Here is a 21,968-nt window from a genome sequence, read left to right as displayed (position 1 = left end):
TTTACTAAGAGAATATTTGACTGAAAAATCACCACTAAATAAAACTGCAGGCAGATTGGGTCAGGGCTATTTTGCATTAATTCAGGATGAAGGGAAGTGTTTTCTCTCAGGGTCCTTGCCCTTGCCAAGCCTGATGCTGTTGGCAGCAGCAGCTCCAGTTAATGGAAAATTAATTTTACATCAGTTGAAGAGTGGTGGGAAAATTTGCTGGTATTAGCCATTGTACCTTGCAGCACATAAGCTGCTGCTGTGAATGAAAGGCTGGCTGGGCTCCTTTGGAGAGCCTCTTCCTTTGCACTGCCTTAGCCTGGCTCTGCAAAAACACCTCCAGAACTGATAACCTACCAGTTAGACCAGTTACCTGGTCTACCACCCCTCGGGCTTGCACATGAACCCCCGGTGTGAAGTGCTGACTTACTGAAAGGCTTTTTGCGTGTTAATCCTTAATCATTTGCTGTGCCTAAAGCCGGGCAGCTGCAGGACCGGCCCGCCTCTGCCCAGCTCTGTGCTACGAACATCACCCACAAGGAGGAGCCCCACTTACAATAATTCATTTAGACAAAATACGAGAGTTCTGCCTTGGCCGTACCCAGGCTAAAGCGATTAGCCAAGAGCCACTCATTGATAAAAGGAACAGTGGCGTTCTTTTCAACTAAACTCCCATCAGAAAGAAGATTCACCAGATAGGGGATGTTTGCCTAATTACATTATCCCAACTTTTCCCAATTACAAGGAGAACAGATGTTTTGTGACTGGAAATGAACCCAAAGGGAAGGAACATCAAAGACCAACTGCCTACAACAAGAACCTACAAAATCAATTTTTTTTCTTTGCACTTGATTAGTTACGATGCCAAGCACGTTTTGCCCAGGCAGGAAGGTGTGATTAAGTGAAACAGCTTCCCTGGGAACTACAGTATGATGCTGAAAGAAACACAGTAAAAGTTAGTAGGAAGATTTCCACAATAAAGTTACTGCATGAATGTGCAACAGCAGTTTTCATTTTGAATTTACTGTGCTTATTTCAGAATAACCCACAAAGCTTAGTTTAATTGAGCATTGTCTTTGTGACGAGCCCCATTACTATTTTACAGCTACATCAATCTGGAGAAGAAGAGTAAGAAGGGTAAGAAGAGCAAATGTGCAAACATTTGCTCGATTTTCAGGTGTATTGGGCCTTTTGAGAGCAGTTTGAAGCCAAAAGGGTGCATGTGCACTCTCAGCCTGGGCACGGGCTTATGAAACTGTAATCCAAAGCCTGAGGCTGGCAAATTAAGTGACTGTGTTTCAAAAGTTCATCTTGAGCAACTTGCTTACAGTTACCCAGTCATGCCTGGTTGAATAAGGAACAAAATCCATACCAGTCAAAGATAAATAAAATGCTGCCAGATACTTCAAAAGTACAAGCAAGGATTTATCTTGATTTCATATGAGGAAGAATTTAATTCAAGATTTCTTTTATGTAGGTGGGTTTTAGCTCAGTTTTCAGCTCACTCACTTTAAAAGCAGTGTGGTTCTTCCTTCCTGTTTGTACATTTATTTTACACACCCAGGAGTCACAGTAAAGTAAGCAGTTTCTCTCTTTTTTATCTGTCTGCTGCTATCTTGATTACTTTTCAATTTAAGTTGTTGCCTACTTTGCAAAATAAAATCACCTGAGCTGTTAGGATTTCAGGAAAAAAATCTCATTAATAATATTTTTTCCTACATGATTCAGAAACAAGTACCTTCATCAGATTGTTTTAATAAAATTGATTAAATGCTATACATTCTAACAAAACTCTGCCTTGCTATGATACTGGCTGGAAGGTCAATCCAGAAGGACCCAAGAAATCTGGGGGTTACTGGAGTGAGCAGTTGCTAACAAATATGATCACAGATCTAATGGGGGCAAAACATTCTGCTGGACCCCACACTTAAAACCAAGGAATACAACCAAGGAAGAACTCATCAGGGATGTGAAGGTCACAGGCAGCTTTTGCTGCAGCAGCCATGAAATGGTGGTGGATCCCACAAAAAGGAAACAAGGAAAATAGCAGGATCCCTGGAGTTCAGGAGAGCAGGTTGTGGCCTCTTAAGGAGTGTGCTTGGAGAAACCCTGTGCAATGCATTCACAGAGAGAAGAGGGGACCAGAACAGTTAGCTGAGCTTCGAGTATCTCCTCCTCCAGCTTCAGAATGATCCAGGAAATCAGTCAAAGGCAGGAGGAAGCTGCAAATATGAGCATGGAGACTCTGACAAAGCTCAAATAGAAAAAGGAAGTGTTCTACGAGAGGTAGAAGCAAGGATGGGTGAACTGCCAGGAATATAGAGATGCTGTCCAAGCACACAGGGGCAGGGTTAGAAAAGGCAAAACCCAACTGGAGTTGAGTCTGGTACAGAATTGTGGACAGCAGCAAAGACATCTACAAGTATATCACCTGCAAAAGCAAGACAAGGGAAAATGTGGGCCTGCTGAATGGGGTAGGGGACCTGGTAACAAGAAAGCTGAGGTACCTGTGTTTACTGGTAAGGCCAGCCTTCAGGAACCTCATGCTTTCAAACCTGAGAGAAAGTCTAGAGCAAGAGGAAGAAGATCAAGTTAAGAGACATTTAATTAAAAACAAAGGTATATTAAGTCCATGGGGCCTTATGGGATGTATCCATGCCTCCTGATAGTGCTGCTGGCTGATGTCATTGAGGCTACTCTCAATTATCTGTGAAAGATTGTGGTGATCAGGAAAAGTTCCTCAACTGTAGAAAAGAGTGAATATCACTCCTGTCTTCAAGTAGAACACAGAGAACTACAGGCTCATTGCCCTCATCTCTGTCCTCTGGAAGGTGATGGAGCAAGCATTCCTGCAGAGCACCTCCAAATAATTGAAGGATAGGGTTACAGGGAGCAGCCAGCGTGGACTTTATAAGCACAGAGCCCTGTAACACTGTAAGCATTGCTAGCAATGGGCCATAAACCTTGCACTGAATTTGCAAGGCCTCAGGATAGTCTTCCAGCTTTATCCAAATTTCTCTTGACCTACCTGAAGCTTTACTTAAATTGGGTAGCTGAGACAGCAATTTTGCTAACTGACCAGGAAGTTAAACAGAAGTGTTGAATTAGATGACGCCCAGAGGTCTCTGGCAACCCCCACTATTCTGTGAAAATAGTCTAATGAAATTCACCTAGAATTTGCCTCCCATTTAAAAAATGTACAGAGCATCTTTTAAATTCTTTGACTGAAGACAATTTCAAACCACAATTTCCTCCTTATTCTGACCCTCTCTTTTTTTGACTCGACTGCTAAGCAGAGTTGATTCAACATGTTTGGGAGGAGTTTAGAAATACAGAATGTCTTATTCAAGTCCTTAATTAAAAAAAAAAGGTTTCATTTAACTGAAATTTTAAGAAAAAAGATAACAAGCAAATAATGGATATTTAGTATTGTTCTTCACTGCTTCTTTGACAAGTAATTCAGGAAATTAATTTGTTTAAATCCTTGGTATTTAAGCATATGAAAATTAATACACATTTTGACTCCAAGATGTCTTTTGCAGCCATTGTAACTTATGCTGCTTCTTAGTTTTCTCTTACAAATACATCTGCAAAAACCTGTTTCTTAAGTAGGTCTGTTGCTTTTCAAAATCAAGAGTGGGTCACAACTATCAATTTGCTTAAACATTATCTCTGTCCTTATAATAACCACCAGCTTTTCAGATTTTTACCTTTCTTTTACAAGAAAACCTGGAATTTACAATGAAAATTGTTTGTTCTAGGTGTGTTAGGCTTTTTGTTGGTTTTGTTTTTTTCAACTGGAACAGGATATTTTACTTTATATTTTACAAACTTTCCTCCAGACCAATAATGCTTTTATTATCATGGTATATATAGGATTGCACATTAAAATTAGTAAGCTTAAGATCTGAGTAAAGTTTTCTTTTTACTTTGGGTTTTGTTTTGATCTCAGGTGTGGATGCATTACTGTCCCTACTAGTCAAATGCTCTAGAATGCAATTTTTGCTTAGTTCAGTCAATAATTGATCAATTTGCTATTGTGAAGTCAAAATGTGTGTTGCAGCTATGTTCCTGGCAGGTCCTGCCCAAACAATCACACCATCACTACAGACATTTTCACTGTTCTACTAAATTCTCACCAGTGGAATATTCTGGCAATTGAATTATTCTCAGAGGAAGTTTCTGGAAATGAAAAGGTCCCCAAAAGTCCTATTTTTATGCTATAATATAAATTTTAGTTCTCTGCCTGTGTAGCTGTCAGGCATCATGTGATGCTCCCAGTTTTGCAAACAATTCAGTCATCTGATTATTTACTCCCCTCTTGGTAGGAGTTGACCCAGTTGTCTCTGATGGACTGGCAGGATCTCCAAATGCCTTGAGGAAATGCTTTCCACTTAAGGAATGCACATGGAGACCATTTGGATACTTGCAGCACTGTTCTTAGGTGAGGGTGATTTAAGATAGATAAAATGAACACTCTGTCTTCAGGATAGCAGCATTCACCTGAGGTGTGGAGAACAAGAAAAACCTGTTGAACAGGGGAATGCCACAACCTTTAGCATTCATTTGGGCAGCAACTGGTGAAAGCAGTTGCTGAGATGCAAGAGAGCAAAACTTTAGGTTTGGCATTTTAACTGTGCAAATGTCAGTATGGAGTTGCTTTTCAATACATTCTAAGCCAAACTTAACTTTTCATGGTCTACAAACATAGCCCCAGGGCTCAAAAACCTCTGAAAAAACCCCACAGCAGTATCATTCAAATTAGAATGACTGAAAAAGAGTGCCAGAAAAAGAAGTGACAAGTTCTCCCCAGCTCCAATTTTCTTTCCTCTGCTTAGTTTTTTCTGACCTTTTTTTTCCTTCATCCTCACTCACAGCTTTCTTTCTGTCTCCTATACTGAGGTGCAATGTAAAATCAGGAAAGTACTGTTTTGTAATGTGCACTGCCCTTGGATTTTAAAATTCCCTACACCATACATTTGACCCCTGTCTCTGTTTTCATATTTGCACAGAAGCAGTAAACATTTAAACATCAGAACAACAGCAGCTGTTCTTTGTGCAGCTTTTGTTGTTTTGGGGTTTGGTTTGTTTTTTTTTTATCCTCAGCTTAGACATTCAGTCATTTCTGATCTCTTGATCTGCTGTTTGTTTGTTTCCTGAGCAGGAAAATTTCACCAAGCGTAACTGATGCAAGATCTTTCTCTTCATAGCCATCTCTGACATTATTGTGGTTTACCTCTGCAGTTATTTTATGAGACACCTATGTTTTCTTTCATGTATGCAATTTCAGCTTTAAAGACATATTATATAACAGGTTTTTTCTCCCTTGCATTTTCTTCTTTATCCTGAATTTTTTAGGATTCACACTCTTGTATTTGTGTACTTTAGAAACATTCCATATTTTGTTGCTTATCTGAATCTGTCTCCTAACTTCCTATTCCCATTTTGGTCACTGCTTCACAGTTTATAATGGGCTTTTTATGTCTCTTCATCAGCTACACAGACCTTGTGTCTCTCTATTTTTTTTTTTTTAAGAGTTAACTGCTGCAGCCAGTGAGAGTTTCCAAGCACTCTTCCTGCAGGTACCCTGGGAACGTCTGATCTCATATCAAAGGGAACTTATGATTCTCTGACTTCAGAACTGAGCTTTGAATATCACTACTGTGATATGCTTCAAATGCTCCTTTAAGCTGCAGCATTAAGAAATAAGATCCATAACACTCCAATATTTCTACTTTAATACAGGTTAGCAAATACAGCAAACCTCAGATTATCTTTTATCAATTTAGTCATGACATGACTGAGTATCACTGTCTGAACCCTTGTCATACCTCAGACAATTTTAATTCCCAAAATTTTGTATAATACAGTGGCTTTAAAATGCAGTATATCAGCTTAAATGCTTGTCATCTACCAACCTGGAGAGCCTATGCTATTTTTGGGCCCTAATCTTGTGTGACCTTCTCATTACATTTTTCTGTCAGTTGGATTTTCACAACAGCTCTTCACACATTCTTCACTAAGTAGTAGGAGTAGAGAGGAGCCTTCTTCAGCTGTAACTGGTGTCTCATACACATTGTTTCCACAGAATATAGATTCTTTTCACCTGTTTGAACATGATTTGACATGAAGTTATATAAACATGGCCCAAATGTCAAAAATCCCCAAATACTGAAAATACAAAGTGTCAAAAATATACATGTATTTTTTGCTTATCTTTCTGACATTGAGCTAGACAGCTTCTCAGACTGCTTAGTGTCAGTGTTTGCTAAGCAGTGAACAGTACTTAGTATTCAATTCCAGATCAGCCTCAGAAGGCACAGGACTGCCTTGCATTGCCTCACTACAGTGCTGCAAAGCCACCCACTAGAAGACTCTTCTGCCTTCTGTACTATCAGCTCTAAGTTCAGGCTTCATTTTTTCCTTTAATTAATATTCCAACCTTCCACAAACTGGACTATTTTGATAAACAGATATTGTCTCCTCAGTTTTGGATATTTTACTTCTTTGTCATATAAAGGGGGACTATGTAAAGACCTCAATCATCTTTTATGTAGATCTGGTCTTAGGATTGAGCTTTGTAAAAGAATGAGTAGAAGAACATAGATTCCTCTGATCAGCTGTGCTGGAAGCTTTACAGATTCCTAATCATGCAAGCAAGAATGAGTGCTGAACACTGTTCCAAGTGCAGGCTTCAGAGGTTATGCCAAGGAAATTGTATGTTGCTCACTTAATTGTTGAACACTGACAGGGCTCTGGAGTAGGAAAGATAAAGAGTCCTTGGTGTAACAGCAACACCTCGCGGTGCACAGCAGGGACATCCTACACACCATCTGTGTAGGTCAAAAATGACACTGGAGCTTGAGCTGCACTTCCACATACCTTTAACAATCAGAGCAAGAACAAGCCCTTAGAATAGGGCTAATTACAGGACTCTTAGGTACCAGGCAATAAAAACTCTGAAGTAATTATTCAAAAACTTCAGGACTACCTGCACCTTTGAAGACCTGAGAAAAAATGTTGAAGATTTGCCTCCAGAAAACACCTAAATGGAGCTACCTATGTGTGGACAAGGTAACAAAGCTTCTGTGGTGCTCAGTAGAGTTGGATGTAGGTGCGGCATGGGCTGAACAGCTACTGAGAGCCCCACAGCATGTGCTGAACACAGCACCACCACTCTAACAAGCACTTCGACACTCACAAGACAGCACACACACAGGAGTACCCAATTCAGGTGTCTTAAGGAAAAGCTGGTAAGGGATCTGCCCATAAGCAAGTACTTTTACATACACAGGAATACACCAAGTTTTGCAGGGACATTTGAGCTACTTTCAGAGTAGCAGGGTGGTAGCATGCTGTACAAATGAATACATTCTGCTTTTTAACCGGAGTAATAAATCCCTATTAAACATTGCTGTGCTATGGCTAGGTCTTTTGTACAGCAGCCAGGTTTTGTTAAGAGAAAGATTTACTTCCTCCGCCTGTAGAAGAGGCTACTACCAGGGAAGCAACATTCATTCCTCTCCCAGCTGCCTAAACCTGGGAACACTAATTACTATTAGCCATTTAAATCACCTTGCACAAAATGCTGAAAAATAGTATTCTTGTTATTAGCCCAGCTGTTGCACTACCACAGTGGGCAAAGAAGTACTGGGGTTGAGCAACAGGAAAGGTTACAGAATTAATGTCTAGAGGCTTATAGCAATTTTGATAAACTCATTTCATTAATACATGAATGAAAACTATGCTTTATGCATGGCTGTGTGTCAGCTCATGGGTGCTTTCCTATTAACATCAATGATTTCCCTACATACTGGGCATTTTCCTGTCTTGTAGAATCATGTGACATGAACATGATGGCCAATTACTCAGCCCTAATTAAATTATTTTTGCAATTAAGATGTGAGGCAATACATTAAAGGCTACCTTAAGCACACATTTTGGATATTAAAACTGATCAGTTTGTTCATGATGCTATAAAATAGTTTCGTATTTGCAAGTTTTATTAAAGAGGATTTTCTATCTAGGAAATTTAATAGAAATGCTGCATAAAACATCCCCTAAAATCTGTAAGACTGATTATTTACTTATCCAGACTAGGAACCATAACAGATACATACTTTCCAGTTTTTTTCTTTTTTTTTTTCCTTCAACACAGGAAGAGACTATATAGGGAGAACAATCCTAAATCTTGTACTGGGTGGTCCTTATTTTTTCAGCTAGAGAACTTTCAGTCTACTCCTTTTATTTTTTAAGTACTAAAAAAATCCCAAAATCTAATTTCTTATTAATTGCCACAAACAAAATAAAGTACCTGCTTATCATGGTATATACTGAATGGTGCCTGTATTTTCTTATGCTTAAGTTTTATGTAATCCTGGAAAGTTTCATGACTGATTAGGTAAGTCATTTGCAAGAAATGCAGTTTCAGAAGACCTGCACACTGATCAATACATTAGGTAAGTTGCTTGGTGTTTTTTTACCCTCAGACCCAGCAGAACAGATAGGACAGATCATTTATGCATCTCAGATTGCTTTTCATTTTGCCACACAATGCCCCTGCCAGCTTATACTTAATTTGTGAGCCAGTTATAAAAATCAGATTATCCTTTCCCTCTACCCAGAAATTTATTATTAATACTCACAAGCAGCAAATAAAACAGCAGCTGGTGTAACCAGAATTGTAACAATAGGCTTATCTATTGCATTGCAAATACAACCACCACCATGACAGTGGTGTGAGCAATAATGGAACCTGTCAAGGAAACTTTTGAATACAGATCTACATAAGCTTCAATTAAAAATAACACCCTTTGCACAACTGGCAGGGGTTGTGCTTCAGCCTTCAGATGGATGGGATGCAAATACAATGCACATACCACTGAACACAAGGTAACAGAGTTAACAGAGCCTTAACCTGGAAGTACAGATAACATATCTTCCATTCCTCTCAAAGTATTACTGTTGAATTGACACATTCATCTAGAACACTTTTGAAGATTAAGGTAAACCTTGTGTTGACTGTCAAGATTCAGCCATCCTCCATGGTTGAACCATGTATCTGCAGCTGTGAAATACTTATTTGACAAAGTAATCCCAGCATCACCCTTTCCACAATGCAACAATTCTGGCAGACAAGGCAAATGTGTCCTCAACCTGGGGTACAAGATCTGTTTCTGTTTAGCTCACCATCAGCTCATTCTTGCTCCAATTTAATCTGCACATATTTTTAGACTGTTATGAAATGTGGTATTGCTTGATATGGAGTACAGTATCCAGCTTTAAAATCCAAAATGCTGCTGTTTCCTCAGCAGCACTGCCCCTGAAGGTACTCAGGAGGTGCTGGGATCTGAGACACAGCAATACTGATGGCAGGATGTGAGCTTTGCTGCCTGGGGGAGGCAGCAGCAGCATGCCTGAGGCAGGGTGGCATTGAGCCTCACAGTGGTACTGAAGCGCTCTGAAGTTCAACTCTGTTTCCATTTATCCTTCACTCTCCTTGGCCATCTGAGTATTCATAACAGGGATCACACAAAAGAACAAAGTCCTAGCAGAAAAGATATCACATTCTACATCAACTCAATACACATGGATTTCTGCATAATTGATCATTTTATTGGAATTTGTTAAAAGATGTTTGTTCAGATCACCTGTTCAGCAGGCAGTTATGCTGCTTCTGTTCACTGTATACATACTGAGCAAGTCTCCAAGCATACATAAATATGTCTGACAATACATAAATATTGTCTGACCCCATACTTAAGTATCATTACTACAAAAAGCAGCTTCTCCTCAACAAAAGTTGTATCCATGGGACCAATGTGCATTTCTTCTAGCTATGACTTGTACCAAATCCGTATCAACAATCGTAGGTTAAATACATCAATGCATGGTAACAGAGCTTTAACAGTAAAAAAAGTAAGAAAGTTAAATACTGCAACAGCTGAGATACATACTGCATTCAAATGATAGAACATAGTCTATTGACCTAGTTAATGACAGTCACCAAAACACAACATACAGAAGCAATGTCAACTGCCAGTACTTGTCTAAGCATTTTAGAGTTTCCCTTTTCCCTTCAAATAAAGAAGGGTTATGTACATCTTGAATGTGAACTTAGGCATCATTAACCTTACAGCAATATTGATGCTGACAGGTAAGGTTAGGTAGAGACATACTAAAGCTGCAGGCCACTGAGTACACACAGCATTAGTGAGTTTGAGGAGCCAATGTTTACTATAGCACAGGTTCATTGTTCAAACTAAGTGCACCCTACGGACAGCAGCATTATTTGGCAAGACATATTTAGTAAAAAATGCCACTTTAGAAACCTAGCATATTTCAGTTCAGTGTTGATTCAACAAGCTATGATGAGGGCTATAGAGATATTTTAACTGAAACACCTTGGTAAAGTGAAATAAGCTGACCTATCATTGTTCTCTAGAACCCAGGAATAAATGTGTTCTCTCAGTCATCAAGGACTAGTATTTCAGCAGGCATTTCAGGTTTTAACCTAAGAACAGGTTAAAATAAATCTGTACACAATGCAACATATCTCAAATTGATGCAATGATGACCAATTAGCTGTCAGTCTCTACTTTTACCATTACAAGCCCAACAATTTTGGCACACAAGTACAGCCAATCTTTTAAAGTTCAGATCCAACCATTCCAAGCCAGAGAGACCCATTTCAGAGACTGCTCTCCAATACTATTCTGGACTGTAAAAACATGCATATACCAGCTGCCCAGAAACACACAACTAAAGAAATTGCTAGAAATAGCCACTGAACATACACATGCATGCCAGTCAGCTTCCCAATTAAAATGCTATTTACAAGCCATACTTCAATTTTATTGTAATTTGTAGTTTTTCACCCAACTTACACATATGAGTTCAAGTTTAGGACATGTATTGTGACCTTTTGAAATATCCAAAGTGAAAATGAACGCAAGTTACAAAGCTATAGAGGTTAGCAATGATTTCCTGATCTTTTCAGGTGAAAAATTATTTAGTAGATAAGCAATACCAGGGAGAGGTGGCGTCCATGAAGGACATAACCTTTAGGAAAGCAAACACAGCCTTAACCAACAATACTGACTTTTCAAAAAAATCTGAAAGTTTCTTCATACTGAAAACTGAAGTCCTCCATGAAGAAATCTGCTATCTTGCTGCATGTTGTAATGTGTTATTGCCCTACAACTTGTGCAGAAAACCACAGCCAAGTATTAATGCATAAGAAATTTAGGAATTACGGTGCATAAGATATGATTAAACTGTAGCAGTATTGATTATGGCTTAGACCTGCCTTGAAAGTCAACACTTAGACAAATATCCTTATGTGAATGACACTGTCCATATGAAAGTGAGACAACTTTGTTACACTGAAGACTTACTTGGTTCAAGTGACCTTCTTAGAAGAAGCTTAGAAGAAACAATAGACAATATATTCACAGATAACCATTGCAAGAATAAGCCCTGTAAAAAAATTCAACAATACTTTTTACTTATCTTTTCCTTAAGTGTATATATTTGCAGATATTTTATAAGCAAGCTGTTTCTTGAACAGCCAGATCTTGGACAGTTAATTCTTTATCCTATTTTCTCCCTCATCCAAATTTGCCAAATTCAAGATATTGTTTTAGCAGCATTCATGCAATCAATAGTGCAAAGTTGTTATAAAAAGCTCTCTTTTCCCAAGCTAGGACATCCTCTTCAAGTTCTGTATTGGGTCAATAGCACTTCCCATGCTTCTAGATCTCTGGGGAAAAGCAGGAACAATAGATATGCTGAATCTAATAAATGAAAATCATTTGCCAAAGGCTTTTTTAAATTTTATTTTTGGGTGGATCTTTTAATTTGCTGCTCATACTGGCCCTTGTTACAACTTTAGTAACTAGTTCACTGCACTAAATTCACAATTCCTCATTTTGATATGCGCCAATAACATGTGAATTGAACTGCACCACAATAATTGTAATGTCATCTCTGTACATTCGAGCCAGCTCTTCTGGAAGACTAAGCATCTTGGACAGCCGCTCATGATCCACAGTTCCAAACTCATTGTTACCCACTGCATGACGGATCAGGTGAGTTGCTGCATTCTGATCTTCAAATACTGAAGAGATTCTTGCTCTCCTTTCTGTTAAGAGACCATGCATCTGTCCCAAAGTTACCTTATAGCCACCAACAGCTATTGGCTGCTGGTGGTGAACACCGGTGAGGTACTCCCCCACAATTCTAGCCACATCTTGCCTGTGCATTGTCTCCCACAGCCCATCTGTGGCCAAAACCAGGAACTTATCCTGTGGCCGTAACCTGTGATGTATGACTTCTGGTTCAGCTGTGAGGTATGGGGGAGTGTAATAGTTTGGAGGAATAAACTTTGTATACTCGTTCTCATTCAGCTGATCTGGGCCTGATTCCACTACTCTCTTCTGCAGTTCAATACTCCATTTAAACTTCACGTCACCAAAAGCTCTGAAAGGCATCAAGAGACCCAAGAGACGATCTTGTTTCACAAGACTTTTCTCTTCAGACTTTGGATGCTCCATTTTCACACGTTCCACTTCATGTTCATTTTGTGCATTGTGGTCATAGGACAAATTAACTGCAGACCAAGATCCATCTTCTTCCTGAACACCGAGCATTGCTCTGCTGTCACCTGTGTTAGCAACGTGCAAGTCGACACCATCCACATGGGCTACACAGGCAGTTGAGCCAGAAAATGCTACTCGCAGTACCAGGTAGTTGAGAAAAGAATTTGGATCTCCTACTTGAGCTTCCAAAGAAATATCATTATCAAGCCTCTTAAAGGCATTAACTAAAGCTTCTCTCACATCAGTAGTCTCTCCGCTGTTCAGATCAATCAGCTCCTGCCAGTAAGTTCTTAGACTGTTGAAGTAAAGTTTGGAAGCCTCTTTGCTAAAATAATCATTGGGATGCTTGTGCCACTGTAAAATGGGCAACAGAGCTCTGCCACTCTCCACAGCATTTTCTATTTCAAGTAAAGTTTCATGAGGTAACAAAGAGACAGCAATGTAGTAAAACAGTCTTTCACTAACAGCTTGAGCACAAGCACAGCCTGCATGGCCATCAAACACACCTAGAAGCATCCCTCTTGTCTGTAAACAAGTGGCAGCACTCCTCCGGTCCTCTATCGGAGCATTAGCAGGCAATTGGTTGCTGTCAAAGCCAAGAACAGAACTTACATTTTTACCATCAAATTCTGGGACTTTGAAACTGTATTCATTTGCCTTCAGGATGCTGTTAACCTGTGGAGGGGTGAGGTAAAACCTCTGTGGCGTAGAAGCATAATCCCTTGCGTGAATAAAGTGATTAAAGTGCTCCTTTGGCCTGTAAAGTGCCGCAAATTTCTTCTGTGGTGCATATCTGAAGTGACTGTGAGCAAAATGAGATGACAAACAACACAGATGTTTATGGTGGCAGTAACACGCAGTACTGCCTATTCTGCTAATCTCACAGTTACGAATCAATGGGAACAGATGAGCTGGTGCTGGCATGGCATCAGACAACAATGGCAGCCTGGAGCTTCGGACTGGAATTGCTGAAAGACAAGAGAACAACTATGCTTAGTGGGACAGCTAAGAGATTTTTTTCTCCCCAGAATTCTGCGTTAAGATGTTTACAGCTCCTAACCAAGTTGCTTATTATATGGAGTTCATAGCTTCAAAGGACTTGACAAAAAGGCATTGTGAGGTGCTTGTTTATAGACACTACATTAGGCTGTAACAAAAAAGCTAAACCATACTTCAGCACAGGTATTTTAGCTCTTATACCCACTCAGACAGCAGGCAGGAAGTAGAAGCATCACCCAGACAGTCAATGAACCTTCAAACAACTTAGCACAATAGTTAGCATGGAGCACTCTACAGAATTGCCACAGGACTTTTACAGCTATTTGTTTTCCTGGTGATTTCATAGCTGACAGAGACAGATGTGGCACACAAGGAAGAAAACTTTTTCTGTAAGGCTGAATAAGAGAAAGCATCTAACAGGGAGACTTCAGAAACAACTCTGAGATGACATACAATGAAGATTGTTTAGACAGCAGAAGAAAGAAGTAGGTGATAGAACTGATACTCTTTATGCAATCAGAAGTCGGTAGCAGGTTTTGTTTCTTTCCCTTCTTTCACATGTAAAGCCTAAAATTTGTGTTACATATATAAAACAGCTACAGCAATCTATGCAGCAATTTTCTAGCTTAAGACGTAAGTACCAGAGGTAGAATGGAAATACAGCTTTTGAACAGCTATTTCATCCCAGTACATTTTAAGATTATAAAACACCTTGAAAGGCTACTCAGTTGAAGGCCTATATGCGAATTGTTTGCCTCCTTGACTAGAACAGAGGCTTGCTTAATCCTCTAAAGCTAGTTTAGTGTTAAGATAAACCACTCGTATCTGAAAAAATATTCTACTGCTACTTGCCACACCTAAAAAGCTTTCTGTATTGTCCCCGTTTACATACCAAATCACAACATTAGTGAGAGTGCCTCTCAAAGGCCTTATTCACTCTGCCTCATTAGCAGGAAATCTTTTACAATGTAATACTTGAGAAGCAACTCCGGAGTGAAGATGGAATTGAACTGTGCCTTGTGTGAAGTACACACATTTAAGGCAAATTCAATTTTCTCTTTTATGATCAAGTTTCATTGCAAAAGCTTTTTCTCAGAAGAGGCCATTAGAAGGCTTACTGCAGTCATAACCACTAATCTATCAGCACTGCTAGATGTCAAATTGTTTTACTGAAGAAATGGATATTGCTGTGTTATGCAAGGTGCTTCAGTCAGTAAATGGATTTTTTTTTTGCCAAACAGGCATACCAGTATTTCAGAGGAGACTCAACCCCAATAAAATATGCAACAAGCCCCAATATGCCATCTAAATGATCATGCAATATAGGAGAAATTGCATTTTGCAATTTCTATTAGCTTTACATAGCTTCAGCCATGATCACCTGGGCCAGCTAAGAAGTGTCTGGAAACATAGGAAGCTTCAACCCATTCTCCTTGTTTCAAGAAAGGGAAGCAAGCCATATTTTCCCTTCAAGCTTGTTTGCTCTTTTTAAGTAAACCAGAGAAGAGCCCGTTTCTGTTACGTGACATCTAAGTACTGAAAGCAGAGTAGAATTCATGTTCCTGTCACTCCACTGACTCCCCAGTACTAACGAGTGACTGTTGTACATTGACAAAAACTCTCCTGAGTCCCCCACTGACAGCTGAAGATTGAAGTTTTCTGTTGTGCAGGTACCAGGAAGAGCCTGGGCTGTAGTCCAGACACCCAGAAGCAGTGAATTGGCTGAAGCTTCCAGATGCATACTGAATTTATGGTAGCCATTTGCTACTCCAGTCCAGGCTTCACATGCACACAGCATGACAGCAGTAGACTGTAACTCCAAATATAGATTTTAAATTCTATTCACTGCCTTCTAATTATATAGAAGCTATTTTGGTAACAGTTATGCATATTTCTTCACAAGACATTTAAAAGCAACAAATTTGCTTAAGGTTCTATGGATGTGCCCGGCCTACAGCAGCACCTCAGCTTCAGCACTGGTCTCCCATTAGACTCCACCTGGATCAAGCTGTCCTGACTGCTCTGCGTTTATGTTCAGTACTGACCCACAGTGGTGCCTCAACTACTAAGACACTTTTTTGCTTCATGATGAAGCAAAATTACAAATGTATTGCTGCTGTAACAGTTCTGCAGTGCCACCAGAGGATATTTTTATGATTTTTAATCATTAGCTTATCAAATGAAATCCAAGAGGAAGTAGTAAGAAGTTGACCTCACATTTTCCAAGGCTCATATCATTTACAGTAGATCTATGACAGCTTACAAGATCAGTCTGGTGCACATACCAGCTTCAATAATTCCAAGTTAATTAAGTAAATGCCTAATTCCAAGTGTCCAAACATTAATTGAAATTAAAGTCTCTCCCACTTATCCTTACAACAGAGCTGCCCCAAATATAACCAAACACTTCAGCTGCCCTTTAAATAATTAAGATCCCAAGATCATTATGGTTGATAAAAAAATGGCAGAGAAAAAGAAGTAGAAATGGTACCATTCAATCAAGACGTGTCAAGATATTAGAATCAATCCAGTGCAAATATCTCTCCAAGCCCGGAGCAGGGTACAAGTGCTATTTTTCAAAGCTGTAAATACGTTACAATCAATAGTGAGTCAGACAGTCAACTAAACAGGTTTTGTAGTACTACACTAAAAAAATAGAAAAACGTTCCACCTTTCTTTAAAAAAGGCTCTTTACAGCCATACTGTTAGGGCTAATTGACACGGCACAGACAGGTTCCTCCGAAACACTATGCCAAAGACACCCATGGCTTCAGGTAAAAACACTCAGGTGCCTTTCCTACACTTGACAAACCTGAATGAGGCAGCTGGAGAAGCCGGGGAGGTAGGGAGGAGGAATAAGAAGCATTCAACACAAGCAGCACCGTTAATCCTTCCTTCCGGCCTCAGCCCTCAGACACAGCCCAGCCTCGCAGCCCCTTCCCCGGGTCCCATCCGACCCCCGAGCCCGTCACTCCACGAAGGGAGATACATACCGATCCGCCTGGGCCCAGGACATACACACATTCTCCTGTCACAACATGAAGCCGCCAACATCCACAAAGCAGAAGCCCGGGGGGCGGGGGGAGAAGCAAGGCAGAGAGTTTGTTAGAGAAGACGTAGAGCTCCGGCACGGAGGTGGGACGGCAGACAGGAGGAGACAAGCACACACAGCCCTTCCGCGGGCGCACGGCGCCGCTGCTGCCGCTCGCCCAGCGATGGGACCGAACCAGCTCCGCAGGGACCGCCCGAACCCGCCGCCCGCCCGGGCACCGAGCCCCGCCGGCTCCGCTCTCCCTTCCGGCAGGGCGACAGGCAGGGCCCGCTCTCGCTGCGCGCCGCCGCGGAGGATACTGCTGTCCGCTCAGGCGCTGCGCGGCCCCGACATGGCCGCCCCTCCCCAGCCGCCCGCCCGCCTCCGGCACGACCACCTCCTCCTCCCTCCGCCCGTCCCGGGCACAGACCTGGGCCTTTCCCGGGCGGCTCAGGGAGACGGGTGGAAAGACCGTGCGGCACAGGAAGGGGAGCGGGTGGAAGGGCAGGACCGCGCCGCCCCGAACACACGCAACACTCCAAACCCCCCGACAACCACCGCCTCACGCCCGCGGCCGGCGCGCCTTTATAAAGGGCCCTGCGGCGCGCGGCGCGTCGCCCATTGGCTGCAGAGGAGGGCAAGGCGGGCACGTGATGCGGAGGCTGAGGGAGCGCGCGGGGGGCCGGGGAGAAGGAGGAGGCGGTGCGTGCGCGCGCACCGCGCAGGAGCGGGAGGGCGTGAAGGCGGCGGCGGCGGCGCGCGCTGTGTCCGGTCCCCTCCCCCCAGGGGTCCCTGAGGGCTGGGAGAGCTCGCGGAGCGCTTTTGGAGCGGGAAATGGGGCTGGGGCTGTTTGCCCTGGAATGTTCGTGAAGTGCCTTTAGCAGGTACGAGGCACGGTAACTCCGCAAGAGACCGCTACAGTCTATCCCCTAAGCCCTCTCTGCCTTGAGAAAAGCCCCCCATACTCCTTTGGTTAGGAGTCAGAGTCAAACAACTTCTAACTGTTATGGAGACCCAATATGGGAAAATGTCTAAGTTTTGTAGAGTGTATTGCCATTTACTCTGAATTCCTTTTAAAGAGTGGCGCTTTTTGGATTTTTTCCTCGAAATGTTCGAGTTGACTTGCAGTCACAAAGCTCGCTTACTCCGCGAGAGACCACTGAAGCTTGTAATGCAACATGGGGGGGTTATGTTTGGTTTTGTGGGGCGTTTTTGTTTTGTTTTGGTGATTTTTTTTTTGTTTTGTTGGTTTTTTATTTTGCGGTTTTTGTTTGTTTTTTTAATTATTTTGCCCCATGATGTTTTGTCTTCTCCAGGATCCTTCGGGTCAGAGCAGGCTGCTGTGCAATGGAGATCAGGGCCCTCTCTGCCCTCACATCGCCGCGTTGCTGCCCTCACATCGCCGCGTTGCTGCCCTCACATCGCCGCGTTGCTGCCCTCACTGCCAGCAAGGAACTGTTTGAGGGCAGTGGCTATGAAGAAGGAGCAGCCCTTCCCTAACAGGGCTACACGTTCCTGCAGGTGCAGCAGCAGCAGCCTCCCCTCCCTCCTTTCTCTCCCCTCTCTTAATTACTGTCCACATCTCTAGTGCAACACTCAATTTTGCATGTTCTTCTGAGGTACTCTGATCCAGACTTACTCTCCATGTACATTTCTGAATATGAAAAGTATGTAAGTTTGACAGTATTTTGATTTCTTTGATCATCTCTCTGTTTACAGGTGCCTGTGCTCTCACACCTTACTTTTTCAGGGTGTCTGGGATGCCACTTTGCTGTGTGTTGTTGGCAGCAGATGTTAGCAAGCTTTGGGGTGTTGCAATTAGCATTCCCTCAGCAGCTGTAACAAAACATAGATTTTTGACTATACTTTGGTCTTTACTCAGTTGGTAGGATGTGTATAGCTGTGTACCAAAACCAGGAGAAGAAACAAAGGAAAAACTGCACTTAGTGCCAAGAAGACTCAAGAGCTCTACTTGAAATGTAAGAGTATGGAAAGTACTGCTCTGTGACCCTCTGTGTGAAAATCAGCTAGAAAGATAAAATTATGCCATCATTAGAAATGCAAGTCTTTCATGGTAGTAGTTGAAAACACAGAGTATTAAAATTTTCATTTATTGGTGTTCTAGGTGATTTTTGAGACATTTATTTGTTTATCCAGAATGGTATGCCATTCTGGATAAACATTCTTCTTTTTGAGGCTTATTTTAGAAGTGGAAAAAAAAAGGTATCTGACAGACACCATTATACATTGAAAACTTCATTAAACAGCATGGAAAACAAATTATTTGCATTCCTTTTTAATGGTAGTATATGGTTAAAAATAGATTGCCAGCATGTGCTGAAATAACAACCATTTACACAATTTTCTACTTGAAGCAAGAGTGACTGTAAGGCCCGCAAGTTTAGAAATTTTCTTAGAGACTGTGTAAAGGTGCACTATCAAGCCTCCTTCTTAGCTGGTCAGAAGGAAGAAGGCTGTGGGAAGACAGACCTCTGCCTGGGTGAATTTGAGTCATCATTCTAGGAGTGGATACACAGAGATGGACTGGGATGAAATCACCACCGATCACCTAATATTCCGCTAAGTGAGGAGTTTGTAAAGTGGCTTCATGTATGACTTTCACAGAGAATGTTGCTGTCTAGAGTTGCCTACCTACAAAAAACATTCCACAAAATAGATTTAGCGCTTTTGGTCTTCACAACATCTTGTGCCCGTTAGTTCAATTCTCTGTAATTTGCTGTGAAATTGAAAGGTTAGTGATAAACAGCTCCCTGTTTATTGAATTAATTATCCATTTCTTCCTGATTTAAGGGCAGGAGAGGAACTGCTTTTAGAGCTGGTCTTGGAATTTGTAGCTCCCTATCTCACAGTATCCTACTGATATATCTGAACATTAGAGAAAATGAGAATTTTAAAATACTGAGTGAGAAAAGATTGTGGTCTTAGCAGCCACATATAAATCCCACCAATTACAGATAAAATGCTAAAATTTGGCTGACATTTTGCTCCTTGAGCTTATGTGAGTGTGCTGGTGTGCTGCCAGAAATTGGATGTTGCAATTTAACTGGAGAGTTAGATTTTCCTTCTCTTCATATTGCTGTTGCCAAGACCTTTCTGTGCAACTTTGAGCAACAGTCCGTTTTTGCTGATTCTAAAGAATAAAAAATATTCCAATGAATAAAAACATATTGTTCCACATTTAACATTTTACACCAGAGAGTGATGGAAAAGCAATTACTTGTAACTACTTCAAGGTATGCAAAGTCTCCCTGTTTCCCTGGATGAAAGGATTATCAACAGAGTGAAATAAGAGGCATCAGTTCTTGTCTTAATGTGCCTGTTGCCAGCAGTGGCTAATTTTGCACTGCAGAACCAACAGGCAGCTATGCATTATCACTGCAGCTAAAGTGCTGCAGTACTTACCCTAACACATATTTCCAGAGAAACTATTACAGATCATGAAAATCCATTTTCATTTGAAATCAAGTGTTTGCAATAACCTTCGAGTTTAAATAGGTTCTTGTGTCTGATGTATAAATATTTTATTGATTCATTTTTACTGACTCATTTTTACTGAAAGTAGTTCAGGAGCAGAGTTTTTCACCTGCTTTTGTATCCCTTGGCTCCTTAACATTCTTATGATATCCTTGCACACAATGTTACAGAAAGGCCCTGTTGCTCCTGTGCTTGTTGAAAAGAACAGTTGCTCATAAAACCAGTCTTAAAACTGAGTGCATGGATCAAACACTTCCACTTGGCAGGCTGCCATACCAACCTGTAGCAGGAGAAAAGGGCAGAAGAATCATAGAAGTTTTGAGAGCAGAAAGAAAAGCCTAACAAGGGAGAAAATAAAGGAGACAAAAAGGTATGGAATAAACAGGAAGGATTGGACAGGACTAAACTGTTTTCTTTCCTTTCCTGAGAGCATTACAGAAGCAATGGTAGCAATCTAAGTATGCTGTTGCACAGAGCAGCAATTTATTTTTTATTTTTAGCAGAAATCAGGAGCATTATGTGGCAAAAATAAATGTGTTAGTAGAGCTCAGAGCAGAGGGAGTACCTGCAAACAGCGGCGGCCTGTGCTCTTCAGTCTGTTTCAAAGGGAGAGTTGGGTTGCACATCCAAGTGTTCTGCTGCCCTCTCAGGGAGTGGTTGCTGGGGCTGGTGCATCCATCCTGCCTCAGCACAGCTGGGTTCCTGAGTACAGTGAACGTTTCTGAAGTTTTACAATGAGCCCTGCTAAAGGTGATTTTTAAAGAACACTTAAGAGTATCAGCATTAGAGTAAGCCAGGGGCACTGAGCCACATGATTCATCTCTCCCCTGTCCTTTCTAAAGGCAAGTCCAATGGCGAATCACAGACAATTGCTTTCAGTGGGTATTTTGCTTTCACTGTGGGATTCACGGATAGTTTAATTTATTTTGTCTCCCCTGGAGGCCCTTTGTATCTCCACTCTTAATTCCCTTCTGAAATTAAGCAATAGGTCTGACTCATTCAGCAGTTCAGATCCAGCTTCCTAGACTCAGAGAGTAATTGAGGTCAGACAGGACCTGCTGAAAGCAGGGCCACCTTCAAAGCTAGGTCAAGTTGTTCAGGGACTTGATCAGTCCTGTTGTGGACATCTTTGAGGACTGAGGTTCTCCAGTCTCCCTGGGCCCCAGTTCCAGTACTTCATCGCTAACATTTTGAAGATTTTTAATTTTTAGTTAATCAGAATCTTCTATCTTAAGCTTGTATCTGCTGCCTCTTACCCCTCAGGACTTCTTTGTACCATCCTATATGTTGATTCCCATCTCATTAGCAGAGAACTAAATGCATTTTTTTCATTTTATAGTAGTTGTGCACTAGTTTGCAGTCTTCACCTGGGCTGGTTTTTCAGGTCCAGTTTGGGGAATACAGCATTCTGACAGCTTGATGAAGTGAAGTAAATTCTGTAGAAAATAAGCTTTTGGCCAGCTTCAAGAATGATACTGAGGACATTATCAGTGTCTGACTATGCGGAAGTAGTTTCAGGATATCAGGAAGTTGGATCCAGCAACTACTTTGCTTCTGAAGGGTCTGATCCCTTTTCCATCTGTAGTTCATCATGTGCACTTTTCATATTTCTTTGTTTCAGTCATTTTCAAAAGTAACTACATTTACAATTATAATGGCTGCCTGCAAAAGATTCAATAGACTTCAGGGGAAATAGTGGAGATTAAAATTGGGAGGGAAATCTGCTCGCATTTTTCCATAAAGAGAATAGCTCACACTTTTCAACAGATAAAATATTGTTTCCCTAATGCTGCTGAAACAATTATATCCTGGGTTCATTTCATCAGATATAATGTCCTGAAATAAAAGATTGCTCA

The 21,968-nt window shown here is 41.2% G+C and overlaps 1 protein-coding gene across 6 annotated transcripts; it reads right to left on the bottom strand.

The window, feature by feature from the left end:
- Positions 1-9,581: 9,581 nt before the first annotated feature.
- PDP1 (pyruvate dehydrogenase phosphatase catalytic subunit 1) lies at positions 9,582-17,250 on the bottom strand. 6 transcript variants are annotated; one of them, XM_030233484.2, is made up of 4 exons: positions 17,048-17,248; positions 16,580-16,614; positions 16,078-16,168; positions 9,582-13,555 (listed from the first exon to the last, which is right to left on the bottom strand). In XM_030233484.2, exon 4 carries the CDS (start codon positions 13,509-13,511, stop codon positions 11,904-11,906), a length of 1,608 nt encoding a protein of 535 aa, XP_030089344.1. In that variant the 5' UTR covers positions 13,512-13,555; positions 16,078-16,168; positions 16,580-16,614; positions 17,048-17,248; the 3' UTR covers positions 9,582-11,903. The 6 variants fall into 6 exon arrangements, with proteins under 6 accessions (XP_030089344.1, XP_030089329.1, XP_030089349.1 ...); XM_030233469.2 differs by lacking the exon at positions 16,078-16,168 and having other exon boundaries at positions 17,048-17,250; XM_030233489.2 differs by lacking the exon at positions 16,580-16,614.
- Between the last annotated feature and the right edge of the window lie 4,718 nt (positions 17,251-21,968).

The sequence above is a fragment of the Serinus canaria genome, chromosome 2, assembly GCF_022539315.1.
Source record: "Serinus canaria isolate serCan28SL12 chromosome 2, serCan2020, whole genome shotgun sequence".
Taxonomy (NCBI): domain Eukaryota; kingdom Metazoa; phylum Chordata; class Aves; order Passeriformes; family Fringillidae; genus Serinus; species Serinus canaria.
Note: the sequence above shows the minus strand (reverse complement) of the source record. Positions and strands in the feature narration are given on the sequence as shown.

Excerpts from the sequence above, each read along its gene's own strand:
- PDP1 (XM_009086851.4), bottom strand. The coding sequence starts at position 16,640 with ATGTTGGCGGCTTCATGTTGTGACAGGAGAATGTGTGTATGTCCTGGG. Across the intron at positions 13,556-16,579 it reads TCCTGGGCCCAGGCGGATCG|CAATTCCAGTCCGAAGCTCC; the intron begins GTATGTATCTCC and ends CTTGTCTTTCAG.